Genomic DNA, 18,378 nt, shown 5'->3' with positions numbered 1-18,378 from the left:
ATTATTGCTATTAATCTCACTCACTTCCCCTCTTCTTCATTTCACATTGGTTAGTCTTTCTAGTCTCCTAATCTCTTCTTTCATGATTCTCTCCATGCAACTCACTCTCATTTGACATTCAACCATCAGATTATTCCATCCTCTAAATCTACTACACTACTTGATATAATATTCATTTTCACATGACTCTCATCTTCCTCACCCTCTATCACACTACTCTTCTCTCTCTCTCTCTCTCTCTGCCAGCATTCATTCCTTCCTGCCACACTGTAGCAACTTAAATCAATGTTAATGTCAACGTAACCAAGCTCATTCCATTCCATACATTTTATGCAGACATACATTCCCTGTCTCTAACACAAACATTCCACAAACACAACATGCCACAAAATCCTGTAGTATGTGGTGTAATATGTAGTCCTTGAATGGTGGTAGGCTGGAAAATAATGTATTGGGGAAACAGACTTAGGGTGGCTGCAATTATTTAAACACAGTACAAAGACACTGACAAAATATACTAAAAAATATACAGTAAACAACAAACAATCTTGAAATGAAAACTATCCACAGCCACTATGATCTAACCAGACAAAGCTGCTTGTAAATTTAGAAACAAACATTAATAACACTGGCCAACAAAAAAAATTTTTTTTTTCTGCTGATTATGATCTGACACTTGTTTTTTTACTAATTTCGGTGCGCTGATTTCAAATATCAAACCCATTTTTCTCTATCATGTCAAGTTTTTCCTCTATGGCATTTTCTTTTTGCTAATTTGTAAATTTTTGATAGTTTTTAGGAGGCAGTACTATTTAGAGGAAAAACCAATTTTTTATTATTATTTTCTAAAAGTATGTACTTTTAAAAATCTGTTCCTAACTTTTTATCAAGAAATTCAAAAAATTCCCGAAGATATAGCCTATTATTCAAAGCGGTGCGCAGATCAGAATCGGAGCGCTCACCGCTCTCGCTTATTAGTAAACGAATAAATGCGTAAGAACCTGCAACGGCACGTACTGGCGCTTTGAATGCGAGAGAGGCCGATAATTAGATACATAACTACTTAACAATATTCATTAAAAATTACAAGAATATTTATAAAAAAATAACAATTTTACCTACACGAGTTTCAGGGAATAAATTTTTGTTAATTGCATGTTAGTCGGCAGTGAAGAAAATACATCATGTCTACTACTCGAAATTGTGTCAATAGTGTAGATTCCTTCTGCTACATTTGTGGCAGCTTTACTGTTCCCAATCAAAGGAACAAATATCACTGATTTCGTTTGCTGACAAGCGAGAGCGGTGAGCGCTCCGATTCTGATCTGCGCACCGCTTTGAATAATAGGCTATATCTTCAGGAATTTTTCGAATTTCTTGATAAAAAGTTAGGAACAGATTTTTAAAAGTACATACTTTCAGAAAATAATATTAAAAAATCGATTTTTTGATCCACTAAATAATAGGCTATATCTTCAGGAATTTTTCGAATTTCTTGATAAAAAGTTAGGAACAGATTTTTAAAAGTACATACTTTCAGAAAATAATATTAAAAAATCGATTTTTTGATCCTCTAAATAGTACTGCCTCCTTAAAAATATCAAAAACTTACAAATTAGCAAAAAGAAAATGCCATAGAGGAAAAACCTGACGTGATAGAGAAAAATGGGTTTGATATTTGAAATCAGCGCACCCAAATTAGTAAAAAACAAGTCTCATATAAACGTCAACAAAAATTGTGTTGGACTGTGTAATTTATATGGATACTTATTTTTTGTTTCAGACACCATGTTAATGCTTCCAAGGCAATCGTCACCTTCATGGATAAGATAATTTTTGTTCAGTTCAAAATTTAAGTATAATGTATCATTTAATATAGTCTTAAACAATAACAACAGAAAATTATATTTTACAGAATTGTACATTATGTAAAATCATGTAAAGTATTTTTACTAGTTATTCAATATAATGATAAAAAAAACTCACTCTGTATATCTGCTTTCCTTGTTCAATGACTGTAGATATCTCTCAGACTAAAATTAGACAAATTAGAACTAAATTTTAAACAATTGAAGTAAATGATATTTATTATTTATTTCACAATCAAACTGACCAAAAGGCCAACTGAAATAAATATTTTAAACAGTTTTTTGTTATATAAAAACTATTTTAATTCATAACTATTTGTTAAAACAAAGCATTTCAATTAGCAACTTCTATGGAAAATTGATCACTGGCTTTGGTAGTATATCATTATTATTATTATTTAATCATTAATGAAATAATAATATTATTAAAGTAAATTAAAAATTATTTGTTAGTTCAAGGTTATATTGTGAGTGGTCATATAATTTAGTGCTTCTGAAAAAATTAGTAATTTTTAACGAGCACTAAATTACATGACCACACTACTCTTGTTGGATTGTGTTTTTTCCTTAGAAAATTAGTGTATTATAGTATGCTAGTGTAGATTTTTGTGTTTTTAGAGTATTTAGTATCTTTATTTTTATTATGATGTTGTTGGCATGACACCAACGTGACAAATGATGGTGGTAAAGACCACAATGTACTGCAATTTGAATTTGCGGGATTTTATTCAGTGCAGAGTGTGTGTGTGTGTGTGTGTGTGTGTGTGTGTGTGTGTGTGTGTGTGTGTGTGTGTGTGTGTGTGTGTGTGTGTGTGTGTGTGTGTGTGTGTGTGTGTGTGTGTGTGTGTGTGTGTGAAACGTATTCATCAAGAAATTAAAGAATATGTGGAAGGAAATTGAAACTGGAGAGAGAGAGAGAGTGTATTAAGCATTTCAAAAGCAAGTGTCTGTTAGGTGCCGAGAACACAATAAATACCAACAGTAAGAAGGAAAATGATGTTATTAATGGCGAACATGCAGCTGTGGAAATAGAGGAGAATGAAATGGATATTAATAAAGAAATAGCATGTTAAAAAAAATTAAGAACACTTTAATTAAGAAGTTTCCAAATGGTGGTATCAACCTCTCAGTTTATCGCAAACCTACCAACACAGGACGTTATTTACATTTCACTTCCTCACACCACATTTCTCAGAAACTTAGTATTGTACACATGTTGAAGAACCATGCCTCTCTCCTTACAACAGATCAACAAGACCTCCAGGAAGAACTATCCCTGATAACCACCAACCTTACCATGAATGGATTTTCTCGAAGACTCATCCACAAGATACTTTTCTCTGAACCCCGACAAAGACAACAAGATGATGTACGTTATATTTCTACCATCGTCATTCCATACTTAGGGACAGTTTCCAATAAGATTGCTAGACTTCTTAGACCACATAAAATAAGTGGCCTTTAAACCCACAGAAACGATCAGATAATTCTTAAGATCTCCAAAAGATAGCCATCCTTTCTCCAAATATGCTGGAGTTTATAACATATCATGCTCGTGCAGCTTGAATTACATCGGCCAAACTTCAAGGAGCCTTAAAATTAGGCAAAAAGAACACATAGGTGACGTCAATAATAACAGAGAAGAAAAATCGGGGTTAGCTTTTCATTTCTCAAGAACGAACCATACCATAGAGTGGGATAGAAGCACAATTCCTTACATGGAGGAGGACTTCCGCTCCCGAATTTTTAAGGAGGCCACAACAGTTGCCTGCTGTATACAAAACCTTAACAGGAACCAAGGACTAATCTTGCCCGTGATCTGGAAGACCCTTATCAGATCCTTCAACTCGCCAGAACTGAATTATAGTACCAACTATAGAACATTCCTAAATAACAACAAGTGATATCATCCATACTCTATGAATGTATTGTACGCGCTCTGTTCTTTGTTTAATATAATTGGAATCGGTTGATTATAGTTTGTAACAGTTTTTTACTTTTTAGTTTTTTAGTGCCGTACATCAGTTATGTACCCTGAAGATGCCAACAGACTTAGTTGGTGAAACTAGTTGGTATAACTTAGTTGTTTATTATATGCACTTGATCAATATAATCCCAATAAAAGTCTTTCCAAAGAAATAGCATGTTAATGTTATCCTTCATAGGACAAAGCAAAAAAATATTAAAAATTGCAGGGCAAAAAAAAAAAAAAAAAGAAGGAAGCAGGTGATCCGAAGGAATAATAAAGACCGACCGAACAAACAAACTTGTGTTTTCTAGGTGCAAAAATTCACATATTATCCATGCCATCCATATGCAAAAAGGTAAGTCAAAGGAAGTGATTGTCTTGATTGGTACAAATGATTTGAGAGGTGAGAAATATTGTATGAGGGAGGATGTGAAGGATTGTTAGAAGAGGCAAAACTGAAGACTGAGAAGGTGAAGATTTTAAGTCTCCTACCATGCTGTGATAGAGGCAAACTGAGAAGGAGGGCATTGAATCATAGACTGTGCAAAAGGAATGATGTAGAATTTGTGAATATGTGGTCTCTGTTTGACAGAAAGAAAGATTTTTACAATGCTGATGGACTAGCATTCAAGAATGTGTCAGCAGAGCTAATCTAAGGGAGTATGATTACTTAAATAGCATGTTACTCAAATATAAACAGCAAAAACAGATGTCTGATGACAAGATGACAGGAAACAGACCCACAGGAGGACCAAGGTCTAGGTGATTGATTCAGTCAGAAGTGCCTTCTGACTGAATCAATCATATACCAATGTTACATATGACAATATTGGAGTGCTCAGAAGTAATAGATTGATTTGGAGGAAAATTATTGATAGGAGATTAATAATAATGTAAACTTAATCATGTAGTGCTGTCATAGTAACCTGAACACTCCTTGGGGATACACATCAGGAAACTGATGATGATAATGACATATTTCAACTTTTAACTTTATAACTTTTATAGTGCATTTATTACTAATATCACATCATTAATCACTAAATTTATTCTTTGTCCACATTTCATCTTTGAATAAATATCCTATCAATTTTATACTCTACAGTCTCAGATTTTAAATATTAAGATTCAAATGGAGCTCTATCTTACTGTTTTGTTTATTAAAATCATTTATTCATTCATCACCATTTACAATCTCCACTTTGAGTATCAAAATCAAATTACCAAAAATATACAGCAAAGGTAGGCAATAATTCCTATATATGATCATTTAATTAATTTTTTAATTAAAAAAAAAGCTGCAGTCATAAGACACGTTCTGATCCAAGGGTGCTCCATAGAAATAAAAGCTTTGCTTTTCTTTACATCAAAGATTACAAAAGGAGCAATATGAACCACAAGTTCAGAGATAATATACAGTCTATTGTTATTTTATTACAAATATTTTATGTATTTATGATTACATTTATAAAAATTGAAATGCTAATAGTATATTCAACACTTTTTATAAAATCAATTCAAATCTTTCCTATAGTCAGAATAGATAAGCCAAAATAATAGTTAAGTATACAAAGATTAATTAGACATATGGTACTGTTATAAATTTTATTCATCTACTCCTTACCGTTCCTGAATTCCTATCTTGAACAGAAGAATTTTCTGTCCAACATTCAAAATCTGCTTTGTTTGCGGTTAAACGTTTAGGTCTAAGGTTGTTGCTTTGACAGTGTGATTCATCACCAATATAAGCTGGATGTTTAAAGCTACATTAAACAAACAAAAAAAAAAAAAAAATCAATACACATGATCATACATGCAAGCACATTAATTAATTATGAGAAATGCTACATCAAAAAGAAACTGATTTTGTTTTCTATAAACAAAAACAGCAGTATATACAAGTTTGAATAAAAGAATGGTTGGTATGTATTTATAAAACAATAGCAAGAATAAACATATACATAAATGCCACCTTTGAAATAAGTGTCAAATAGTGTATGTGTGTATAATTGAGAAATTAAGATAAGTAGAGCGTAGTGCTAGATGATGAAATCTGGAAATGAACATCACTAATGTTGGAACTAACAATAATTTTATTAAACATTTGTGAAACAGGTTTAGATTGTTTTGAGAGATTTTGATTTTTATATGCATAATCTATTTCTTAAGGGGTAATTAAGGGTCAAAGCTACATAACTGAGACCATACCACCACATAGCCTTTAAAGGAATGAGGAGAACCAACCAGGGCCTCTGACCTAATGTTCAATCCTCACCTTCTCGTGGTGCACCCTGTTAGGTATCAATCTGGATAATGAACGAATGAGGATGGGCTAGCAATTTGGAATTTAGCTGACCAAATTGTATTCTTATTTTAAACCAAAACTGCAAATGATTACAACTTGACAGAATTTCATGCTGGCTGGGGCATTGCCCAGTTAAACAAGGCTCCCGTTGTTTTCACCAGGGAACCAGGGCAAACAGCGAAAAGTCAGCTACTGGAACAAATCCTAAAACCCACCCCAAATCAACATCACCAGAGCTCAAGATTGGTACTGTTAACATAAGAAGCCTGAATGGCAAAGAAATGGAGTTAGCTGAGGAATTAGATAAGTATCAGATCGACATAATAGGAGTGACTGAAACAAAAAAAGCAAAAACTGGTGAGATCTTTCTGAGCAATAAATACAATATGTTCTATTCAGGCAATGACAATCAAGGAAAAGAAGGAGTAGCCATAGTATTCAACACAAAATATGAAGCTAATCTTCTTGAATGGCAGACAGTCTCAAGTAGAGTGATGTGGACAAATATGAGAATGGGGAATTGAACAATGAGACTTATTTGTGCCTATGGTCCCAAAAGGTTCTACTAAGGTAGAAGTTGAGGAATTTTTTTAGGCTTTAGAGAAAGCAACTAACACAATGAAAAAGGTGGTCCTTGTTGGGGATCTAAATAGCAGAGTAGGAAATGATTGTCAGACATACAAAAATACTTTGGGAAAATTTGGAGAAAAGAGCAAAGTTAATAATAATGACAAATACATGTTGGATTTCTGTTCAGGACATGAACTGGTTATTACTAACACAATGTTCCAACATAAAAATGTGCACAAATTCACATGGAGAGAAGAGGCTAGGAATAAGAAAAGTCTCATTGACTATGTTATTATTAATAGTGATGTTTTCTCGATGGTGCAGGAAACCAAAGTGTACAGATGATTTGAAACTGGAAGTGATCACTATTTAGTCTTGAGCAGGAGAAAATTGAATTTCATATTGAAAAGAAAATACATGTCAGAAAGTTTTAAAGTGAATAAAAGTTGAGCAGCTCTCAGATGTGAACTGTAGACTAAAATAAACAAATATTATTCAAGAAAAAATGAAAGCATTTGAGTATAGGAACCAAACCTTGGAGATTCAGTGGCAAGCCCTGAAAAAAACACTAATTGATTCAGCCAGAGAGGCATGTAATGAGGTAGTCAGCAAGGATAGAAAAATCAGAACTCCATGGTGGGCACAGGAAGTTAAAGAGGCAGTGAAGGAAAAGAATAAAGTGTATCAAAAGTTCCTGGCAAATAAGTCAGCTAGTGCTCTTAGAGAATACAGAGACAAATGTAAGAAAGCTAAACACTGTGTAAAACTAGCTAAACAAAAGTTATGGGAGGATTTTTGGTAAGAACATAGAAAATAAATATCAAGAAGGTGGTAAGATATTCTGGAGGTTGTTGAAGAAGCTTAGAAATGGAGGAAAGAATGCTGCAAAAAGGATTAGACATGATAAAGGTGACATGAAAACCAGAGAAAACTATATCCTTGAAGTATGGAGTAATTACTTCGAAAAATTGCTAAATGAAACAAGCAGTGATGACAGCACAGTGGTAAAAAAACATTGACCAGGCATGCAGTCAGGAATACATATCCATACTTGAAGTAGAAAAAGCCATCAAAAGCCTGAAATGTGGAAAGATATCAGGAGTAGATGTTATTCGACCAGAAATGCTCAAATATGAAGGTATAAAAGTCTTACAGTGGCTGCACTGCATAGTTCAGAAAGCCAAGACAGAGGGACGAATTCCTGATGATTGGAGTAGAGCTCTAATAGTGCCCATATATAAAAAGGGAAATAAAACTGAATGTGAGAATTACAGAGTTATTTCTCTACTGAGTGTTCCTGGTAAGATTTATGCCAGTATACTTGAGAAACGGTTGAGAAGAATTGTGGAAGAAAAGCTTGGAACAAGCTGGATTCCAGCCAAATGTCAGGATCAGATCTTCACTTTATAATAAATAGTTGAGAAAGTATGGGAATATAACAAAGATCTGTATTTAAGTTTTGTCGATCTGGAAAAGGCATATGACAAGGTGCCAAGAGAGAAGCTATTCAATACGCTACAGTTATATGGTATCAATGGCGCATTATATCAAGCAATACTTAGTCTTTATGTGAGTTGTAAGTCAGCAGTTCGAATTGAAGAAAATACAGGAAGATGGTTTAATGTTAAATCTGGTGTGAAACAAGGATGTAAATTATCCCCTCTGTTATTCATTATCTATATTGATCACATTATGAAGGAAAATGGGATTAAACATGATATCAGAATTGAAGATGTTAATGCCAGGTCTTTGCTTTATGCAGACGATGTTATACTTGTAAATAAATCCGCTACAAGTTCATAAGATTTCTTGACTAAACTGAATAACTGTTGTAATAGATATGGTATGAAGGTCAGCAATAAAAAGACAAAGACAATGAAAATAGATAGAATTGTTGAAAATGTCAACTGCATTGTGAATAGAAAACCTGTGGAACAAGTAAAACATTTCAACTATTTAGGCTCGATTTTTAGTGAAGATGGTAAATTAAATATGGAAATAGACAACAGAATCAACAAAGATGGTATGGTAGGAAGTCAACTGAATAAATTCATATGAAATAAGAGAGAAATTAGTCGGAACACTAAATTAGCTATATACAAGATAGTATTCAAGTCAATTTTAACTTATGGATCTGAGAGCTGGGTCAGAAGTAAAACACTTGACCAAAGACTAGAAACTGCAGATATGAGAGTCCTGAGAAAGATTAGGAGCAGGAGCAGATGACATCAATGACAATACCATGTTACAAATGAGAATATTAGGAAAGAACTTGACATTGTCAGCATCCAGGAATGTGTTAGCAGAGCTAATCTCAGGTGGTATGGCCACTTAAACAGAATGGGCAAGGAAATATTAACAAACCAAGTGTTCGTTGACAGGTTGGCAGGAAAAAGACCCAGAGGAAGACCAAGACATAGATAGATTGATACAGTAAAAAGTGCCTTAGAAGACAAAAATATAAGATCTGATAATATTGCAGTCTTTACAGGTATCAGACTAATTTGGAGTTAAATTGTAGCTAGGAAGATAGCAATGATGTAAATTTTTCATGTAGCACTAAATTTGGGTGCATGAGACTGCCCCAAATTTGGGAAACCTACAGAAGACCTTCAGCCCAATCGCCCAAGAATACCAACATTGCCTGGTAGGGGACACCATCAGGACTTTTAGGAGAAAGAATAGCTTCCTGCTTTGTCCTCATTTACTGTTTGTTGTGCTTGCATGCACGTGTCTTGTTTTTAAGTTCTTGTGAAAATTGCATCGTGATGTTGCCGAAATATTGGAAGTGTATAAAAATTTATTTTAATGTATATCCTAGTATACTTTGTAATTTCCTTAGGCCATTTAGTAAAAATGCATATCCAATGTCTAAGTCTTTCCACGAGAATTCCACAAGAGGTATCATATCCTGTACACCCCTTGAGGGTATATAACAAGAATTTGATAATGATGATGATAATAATCTATTTCTCTTTGCTTGGCTTTTCATCTTAATTGTTTAAGATGAGCTGAAATTAGGAGGAACACAGCCTATAACAATAATAGTGATTTATTACCAAACATATGGAGAATTCCACCCCAACATCTCTGCAAATCATTTGCCTTGGGGTGTTCCTGAACCATACTACTATTTTGGACTCTCTCCATGCACACCTGTCAAAATAATGGCAACAAGATTATTTGATATCAGCATTATATATGTGTATTTCTATAGATCTGTATGTCAGCAGATCTATAGAAAAACTTATATAGAGTTGCATTCTCACAAAAAATTTTGGATCTCTCTCTCTCTCTCTCTCCACAATGCCCAATGTATGAAATATCATTCATTGCTGCATGGTGGAAGAAATTAGAGAAAAGTTAACTTTCTTGTGAAGTCCAAACATGGTTTTTAGCTACTTTCACTACCAACAAGCAAAGTAATGATATTACAGTGGACAAGGAAATTCCTTTATCATCAAATAATATGCCTGGTACCATAGAAACTACGTTTCCTCTAAGCCTTAGAATCTAAGGTGTATGAATGCACACCTCATCCCCTGCCTGCATTACTTCAGTTTAATCCAGTTTCATTGTTTACACCTATTGGCTGAAGGATATATACAGGCTAACAAAGAGGGACAATCGTGTTTTTTTTTTAATCATGTGTCCTAATCTTAATCAGACTGTATGCCTATCTCTAAGTTTTGGGAAGTGATTGCTATTAATTGTTTATAATTTTTTTAAATTAATTAATTATACATCCATTACCATGTCTCTGAACTCTTATATTACTCCTATATAATTTACTCCTACTGTACAGCTGTGACCGAGATGTGATATTATATGCATGCTGTATGGCATGTTCTTTGCTCTTGTATTCAGAATTTAACAGAATGAAGTTCATGGCATACTGAGCAAAATATATAAGAGTAATAAATTATATTTAGTTTTCTCTTACATGTGTGAAGCTGTGGTTTAAAAATAGTGTAGCTAGAGTTGTTACTGTCAAATAGAATGGCTAAATTTGTTGCTGTTAAGTTGATATGACCAGATCCAGCACCTTTGAATCTCGTTCCCTCTCCATTACATGCAGTCTCAAGTAATCATCTCTTAGCAGCTGCAAAAAGCTAATTTCCTTTCCTCGCTGTGACCATTCCTCCACCCAATCTGTGTCCCCTTAGTTGAAATCCCTCCATAATAATTACTAGACCTGCACTCATCATACTAATTTGTCCATGCATGCCATCTACATTCCCCCTTATATTCCTTGAATTATAGCAGCAACCAATTATATGCTGTGAGATAGAGGCCAACAGGATGTTGGCCTCTATCACACCAGATTGCCTCAAATAAACTGCCCTCTGCATCTCTGTCCTCCTGATGTATTCTACTCTTTTTATTTCAATTTCTCTGCTATCATTAACAAAACCCCTCACTCCATCCTGCTCCCACTGTCCTCTCATCTTCGGTCAACCAAGTCTCGTGGAAGGGCTTAGACGTTGGTTATGCATTTTCACTATATAATTTAAGGAAATTACAACGTACTAGGATATACATTAAAATAAATTTTAATATATTTCAATATTTCGGCAACGTCACGCTGCCATTTTCAAGAACTTAAGTACAAGACACGTGCATGCAAGCATAACAAAACAGTAAGTGAGGAAGAAGTAGGAAGCTATTATTTCTCCTAAAGTCCTGATGGTGCCCTCTAGTGGGCAATGTTGGTATTGGTATATCAGCCAAGTCGCCCAAGAATACCAACATTGCCCGCTAGAGGGCACCATTAGGACTTTAGGAGAAATAATAGCTTCCTACTTCTTCCTCACTTACTGTTTTGTTATGCCTGCATGCACGTGTCTTGTACTTAAGTTCTTGAAAATGGCAACGTGACGTTGCCGAAATATTGAAATATATTAACATTTATTTTAATGTATATCCTAGTACGTTGTAATTTCCTTAAATTATATAGTGAAAAAAACAACGAAGTCTCATTAATGCCTATAACTATTGGCCATGTTGAGCTAACCAATGCCAAACCTCCTCAACTTTATTCCAAATGCCTCTGCCATTAAGATACATAAACTTAATATCCCCTTCTCACAACTTCCCTTACACTTTGTGTTGCTTAGTCCACTAAAGTTAAGAATCTGGGAAGCTTCATTCAGAATCATGTGATCACTCTCACATTTACTAACCTCTAGGTTGCCTAGATCCACACTCAACTGCAGCCCCCCCCACATCCTAGTTTCCCTGACTCTGCATGTCCGTTGCACTGAATAATGCTTTCTCAAGATTCCAGACTCTAAATCCATTCAAATGCAAACTGTCAACCTTATATAAATCCTTCCTTCCATCAAACTCACTCCACATATCCACAAACTCCACACCATTACTCCTGCACAATCTGCACACTGACTCATTCATGAGCTCTCCATCTCAACTTGCCTCTATCTCACCATAGCAACAGATTCAATTTTTATTTTCTCACTCTTCTTTTTTGCAAGTACTAGGAACTTTTTCATATTTTCTACCATACCACACTTTCACCTGCTAAATCATTTGTACCAGCCAAAATAAACATCTTTCACCTTCACTTTCTGCATCCTTACATCACTAACATAATCTTAGTTCCAGGGATGCCCAATTTCATCACTCTCCTCAAACACTCCTCTTATCAATAAATCACCATACAAAATTTGACCCATTTCTCATCCCTTACATTCCCCTCCCCCTTTCTTGTGCTTCGGACATACCATCATCTGCCAGAAATTTCTCAAACTACTCAATTCACAATAATAATAATAATAACAATAATGTCTTGATTACCATTACTTTCCCATTCTACTTATATGGCCATGCCATCTGAATGATAATGGTGTCAAGGTCCATCAAGTCTGCATTTTTTTTATGATGACACTGATGACCTTTGCTCCCTGCTGTAAAGATCTGATATATCTGTCATCTCCAGACTTGGATCAACTGTCATTTCATCTCTCAGATCCATAAGTTAAACTGCACATCTTGTATACAGCTAGTTTATTGTCTTGATTAATTTTTCTCTTATTTCATATAAATTAATTCATTTCATTTTCCACCCAAACAGGCATTTGATATGAATAGTAAGTGATCAAAGTAGTTAGTAGTGACAGTAGGGACAAAGGATTTAACTGAGAATAAGGAGAATGTCAGATTGGATATCAGGAGGTTGTTGAGAAGGATAAAAGTCAACAGTGAGATAGGAAAGATAGTGTGTTGTCCAGGTATGATAGTGATGAGATGAAGCAGAGCAAGAATTATGAATGATATGTTAAGCAGAAATATGTGAAGAGAAAGGAGTGCAGTATGTTAATGCCCGATATGAGTTTGAAGGAAGAATTAAACTGTATAAAAGTGATGGACTGCATTTGAATGGCTTTGGTCCAAATCATTTTGAGAGACTGCTGCTGCTGCTGCTGCTGGAAGGGAAAGTAATGAGTGCAGAGAATGAATCTGAGCAAGTAAGAACTGATGTGACAGCGTAGGAGAGAGTAAACAAGAACAGATTGAAGTGGAGAATGAGAGAACAAGCATGCAAGACAAACAGGGAAATTGGGAGACTCAGGATGGATACGCTGTGTCCATCCTGAATAGGTAACACAGAGTGAGAAAGGCTGATGCTTCAAGAGGATGTGAATGCATGTGTAGACAAAAAGGGAAGGGAATGACCGATGTAGAGAAAGCAGTTGGATTTGAAGAAGCTTGTGGGGTGAATATGGAGAAAAAGAAATGGCTCGAGGAAGGTATGGCAGTCACATCTAATAAGTGGTATCAGTTATAGATCCAGGAACAAGTTGTTATGTTTGTCAACAAATGCTCATAGTATCAGAAACAAGGGAAATGAAATGGTTGTATTGATTAAATTTGTTCACCCAAAATTGTTGGAATAAATGAGACACGTTTGGATGAGGATGACATCCTGACAAAATACAGAGATGGAAGGGTATGATATATTTCATGAAGATATAAAAGGTAAAAAGGAAGGTGGAGTGCTACTGATGACAGCAAAAAAGAGTTATGTCCATACAAGGTAGAGATACAAGGGGAAAATAGTGGTAGTGGTTTTGAGGCAGCATGGTGTGACCATGAAAAGAATGAAACACTTCTTCGGATGTTGCTACAGACCTAGTAATGTAGAGAGTAGTGACCAGGAAATGTATTTAGCCAAGCAAATGGGAAAAAGGGGTGATCATTATGGATGATTTTAATTACACATTATAGAATAGGATAACAAGATAGTGACTAGAAGTGAAGAAAATGAGTTTCTTGAGTTTTTGAGGGACAACCACCTCAAGCAGTATGTAAAAGAGGGCATACGAGGATTGAGGATCTTGGATTTCATCATCTCATCAGAGGATGTTATTATAAATGAGGTGTCAAATCTTCTTCCAGTTGGTGAGAGTGACCATGAAGTGATTATCTGAGTGGATGCCAACAATATGAGGACTTCTGTGAGGAAAGGGTATATATGGAACTACAAGGCTGGTGATTATGAGATGCTCAGAAGACAGTTTGCAGATGAGCATGGAATAAGTAATTGAGTGGAAAGGAGATTGATGCTGCTTAGGTGATATCCAAGAACTATCTAGCAGAAGCAATGTCTAAATGTATTCCAAAGGTCAGAAGGTTAAATAAGGTAGGTGCAAAATGGATGAATGAAGAGATTAAGCAAGCAACAGAGAACAAAGACATTATGGAGGCAACATAAGAGGAGTGGTAATAACTAATTCCATGAGCAATACAAAGAACAGGCAAGGAGTGTGAATTCAGTTGGTAAAGGTAGCAAATCTTCGGTATGAGCAGCAGTTAGCTAATGAAGCCAAAAGAAATCGTAGGATGTTCTTTCGATATGTAGCCAGCAAAAAAAAAGAATGATTATGGTAAGATGACACTGATTGGAGAAAATGGTATATGGACAACTGCTGTAAAGGATATAGTCGAGATATTAAAGGAGTAGTTCATAAAGGTCTTTCACCCTAGTGAATGTGACATCATGCAGAGTTTGAGAGCAGTGGATGATGAGGAGGAGAGACTGACTGACTGAGGAGGAGATATATAAGCAAACTTGATGTTAATAAAGCTGTGGATTAAATGGGTGAATTGACTTGATGTTAATAAAGCTGTGGATTAAATGGGTGAATTGACTTGATGATATATCACTGAGTATTTTGAAGGAATGTGCCAGAGAGGTGATATCTGCCTTCACATATTTGTTTAAAATGAGTCTTACATAAATAAATTGACAGAAGTATCAAATTATAGACCAATCTGTGTATTAGGTTTGTTGTGGTTAAAGTGTTGGAAAGACTGATGAGAATCAGGATCCAGAATTGGGTTGACAACAATGGTATTATCTTTGATGGACAGCATGGATTTGCTAAAGGGAGGTCATGTTTTCATAATCTACTTACTTATTACAATAACGTGACAGCAGCAGCAACACTGGATGGAGATGGATACACAGTAGTATCTTTAGACTTTTCAAAAGCTTTTGGTAGATTACTGCATGACACATTAAATAAGAGCAGATGTGTTTGGATATTAGGCCAGTGCATTGGAATGGAGTTGGCTATCTAATAGATGTCAGAAAGTTGTGTATGGGAGCAATATCTCAGAGGAGGACAGTCACTGGTAGTGTGTCTCAAGTGTCTGTTTTACGGTCATTACTGTTTAACCTGTATGTTAATGATATTGGGGAAGATTTGAATGGGCTCAGTTGTTTGAAGATGATGCAAAGTTGGGATGAACTATGAGGGGTACAGAAGATTTGGCCTCACAAGAAGACAAGACTTGAAGATTTTAAATTTTGAAAAACAAAGATAAGAAATAGAAATAGAACTCTTTGTGGGGATATATTGTTTTGGAGGTGGAGGAAAGAAGAGATCTTGGGCTGATGGTGGATAAGGATGTAAAATTTAGAGGATACTGTCAAAATTGTGAGAACAGCACAATAAATTCCAGCAATGATGTGGAGGACACTGACTTGTAGAAGTAAGGAGATTTTAGTTTCATTGTATAAGGTTCTAATTAGGCCACATATGGAATAGTCTGCACAGATTTATTTGGTCAACTGGTTTTCAAAAGGATGAAAAGATGTTGGAGAGGGTCCAGAGGCAATTGACTAAAATAAGTTTCTGACCTCTGGAATGTTGAATATGAAGAAAGGTTGAGATGATGAAATTTGCAGTCTAGTAGATAGGAGGAAGAGGGATGATATAAAAGACATGCAAGTTTGTAAGGAGTTGTTATAGGACTAATGTTGAAGAGGTTTTTCATAATTTCAGGTGGGAGATGGGGAAAGAACAAGAGGTCATCCCTGGAAACTGTATAAGGAGGGTGTGAGAAGCAGTTTTTTTTGCATGGAGAGTTGGGAATAATTGGAATGCATTGCCTTCGAGTGTGGTGTCTATAGAGAATTTGAATGGGAATGTGTTTAAGGCATAGTATATTGAGCTGTGTGTGTGTGTGTGTGTGTGTGTGTGTGTGTGTGTGTGTGTGTGTGTGTGTGTGTGTGTGTGTGTGTGTGTGTGTGTGTGTGTGTGTGTGTGTGTGACAAAAAGGGACCACCTAGATGAGTCTGATTCCATGGGGTCTTAGGATAATAATAATAATTTTAACTAAATATTATGCCTAAACAGCTGATATGTTACTTGTACTATAGGTTCTCCATTAAGGATGAAGCTAATGTCTTCCATAGAAAGTCTTTTATTGCTGATTTTCATACTAAATTTGTTACAACAATTATTCATTTTATTAAGGAATCCTGCAGAATTTTAGTGGATTTATTTAAGAGTGTATCTTCATCAAAATAAAGTAAAAAAATGAGATTAGCATCTCCAATTTTGATATTAGGTTTAATGCCACTTTTCTTGATGATGTGATTCATATAGATAATAATGGAGATGGTGTGCATCTTTTCTTAATCTGATTTTACATCAAACCATATCTTTACCTCCTTTAATTTCAACTGTTGACTTACAACTTAAATACATACTATGTCTTGCCTAGTATGATGTTCTGTTTACATCCTAGAGTTGGAATAGCTTTTCTCTTGGCATTATATGCCTTTTCCAGATCAAGAAATCTTAAATACAGATCCTTGTTATATTTCTATTATTTGTCATCACTATTTGTCTAAAAGTAAAAAATCTGATCACCACCTTCTCTGGCTTGAATCCAGCGTGTTCTTCCAGTTTCTCTTCCATAGTTTTTCTTAGCTCTTCTTAGTGTGCTTGTAAAATCTTACCTGAAACACTATCTAGAGAAATACCTCCTTAATTCAGACAATCAGTTTTTTTTCCCATTTCTTTTATAAATGGAAACCATGAGAGCTCTCCACCAATCATCTGATATTCAACCTTCTGACCAGTCCTTCATAATTATGCAATGCAGCCACTTTCAAACTTTTACAGAAATAAAAGCTCCTAGCTGCCTTTTCATATTCATTTCAGGTTTTCAATGTTTTTTTTTCTTTACAAAAAAACATTGAAATATTCATATGTACTCCTGCCTGCATTCATTCCTCATGAACATTTTCTACCATTCTTCACTTCTTGTTTCATTTAACAGTCTTTCTAAGTAATTACTTCAGACATCTATAATATCTCTATCTTCATTTTGTTATGTTATCTTTATCATCTGATTTCTTTTTCAATACTCTTTCCTACATTTCCAAGCTTTTTCAATAGCCTGCATTGAAAAGATAACTTTCATTGTTATCTGCTATATTCTTTCCAAAGGCTTTCATTACTTCTGTTTAGCCACTATTATATATAGGTTTGGCTTTCTTTGATTTTTCTCTATATTCTCTCAGAGCACATACTGACTTGCTAGAAACTGTTGATACCTTTTTCATATAAACACTAATTTTCTGGAATTCTGCAGAGAACTATTTTCAGCAATATGTGGTGGAGGAAACACACAGATCAAACAGTGTTTTGGATCTGTTTGTTGTAAAGAATTGATGACTAGATGTCATCCATTCCTGCAGTCTACGAGAATTATCAGTCTTGAATGGGTAGAGGGAGGAAGAAGCAAGTAGGTATGCAATATTCTTAATGAGATTGGAATTTTATATGGAATTACAAAGGCAGATGATTACATACTTATAAAAACATTAATTTGAAAACTTTGAAAGTGAGGTCAAATGTATGGGAATTAAGAAACAGTAACAGTAAATGAAAAATTGTATATCTTGAATGAGAAAGAGAGGTTTGTGTAGAGTGGATGACTACAGAAATGAAACAGGAAATGCAGATGAGGTCACAAAAAAGTATAAATGAGGAGTATAAGGATTAAGATAAAAAGAGTGACCAAAAATTTTTTGTGCAACTCCAACAAAAAAAATTGGAAATCTATATTACAGTAGTATAGTACTGTGGACTGAAGCTGCTTTTTTAAGGATACTTGTGACATAAGACTGAATGATATATGCACGTAAACACAAGAAAGATATTTAATTAACCAAATATTTCGGTCTGGAAATAGCAGACCATCCTCAGTGGTATTACAAGAACAGTTTTAAAAAATACAAGCTAGAATACTAACAATAGATCAATAAAAATAGAACAGGACTCGCCTCTTACATAGATCCTGTTATAGGTTCGAACGTTTGTTCAAGGAAAGCGTGGAGGCCTTGCTCC

The 18,378-nt window shown here is 34.8% G+C and overlaps 1 protein-coding gene across 1 annotated transcript in view; it reads right to left on the bottom strand.

Moving 5' to 3' along the window:
* Positions 1-18,378, bottom strand: part of LOC150096365 (uncharacterized) — a 259,771-nt gene that overhangs the window by 158,860 nt on the left and 82,533 nt on the right. The window contains exons 8-9 of the mRNA XM_090409041.1: positions 5,462-5,600; positions 1,987-2,033 (exon numbers count right to left, since the gene is read on the bottom strand). Coding sequence (XP_090265167.1) covers positions 1,987-2,033; positions 5,462-5,600 — 186 coding nt within the window. The remainder of the gene's footprint in view (positions 1-1,986; positions 2,034-5,461; positions 5,601-18,378) is intronic.

This window comes from Typopeltis vanoorti, chromosome 19, assembly GCF_054136105.1.
Source record: "Typopeltis vanoorti isolate ZY-2024b chromosome 19, IOZ_Tvanoo_1.0, whole genome shotgun sequence".
In the NCBI taxonomy this organism is placed as follows: Eukaryota; Metazoa; Arthropoda; class Arachnida; order Uropygi; family Thelyphonidae; genus Typopeltis; species Typopeltis vanoorti.
The sequence above is the reverse complement of the archived record's forward strand: the minus strand, read 5'-3'. Positions and strand labels throughout refer to the sequence as shown.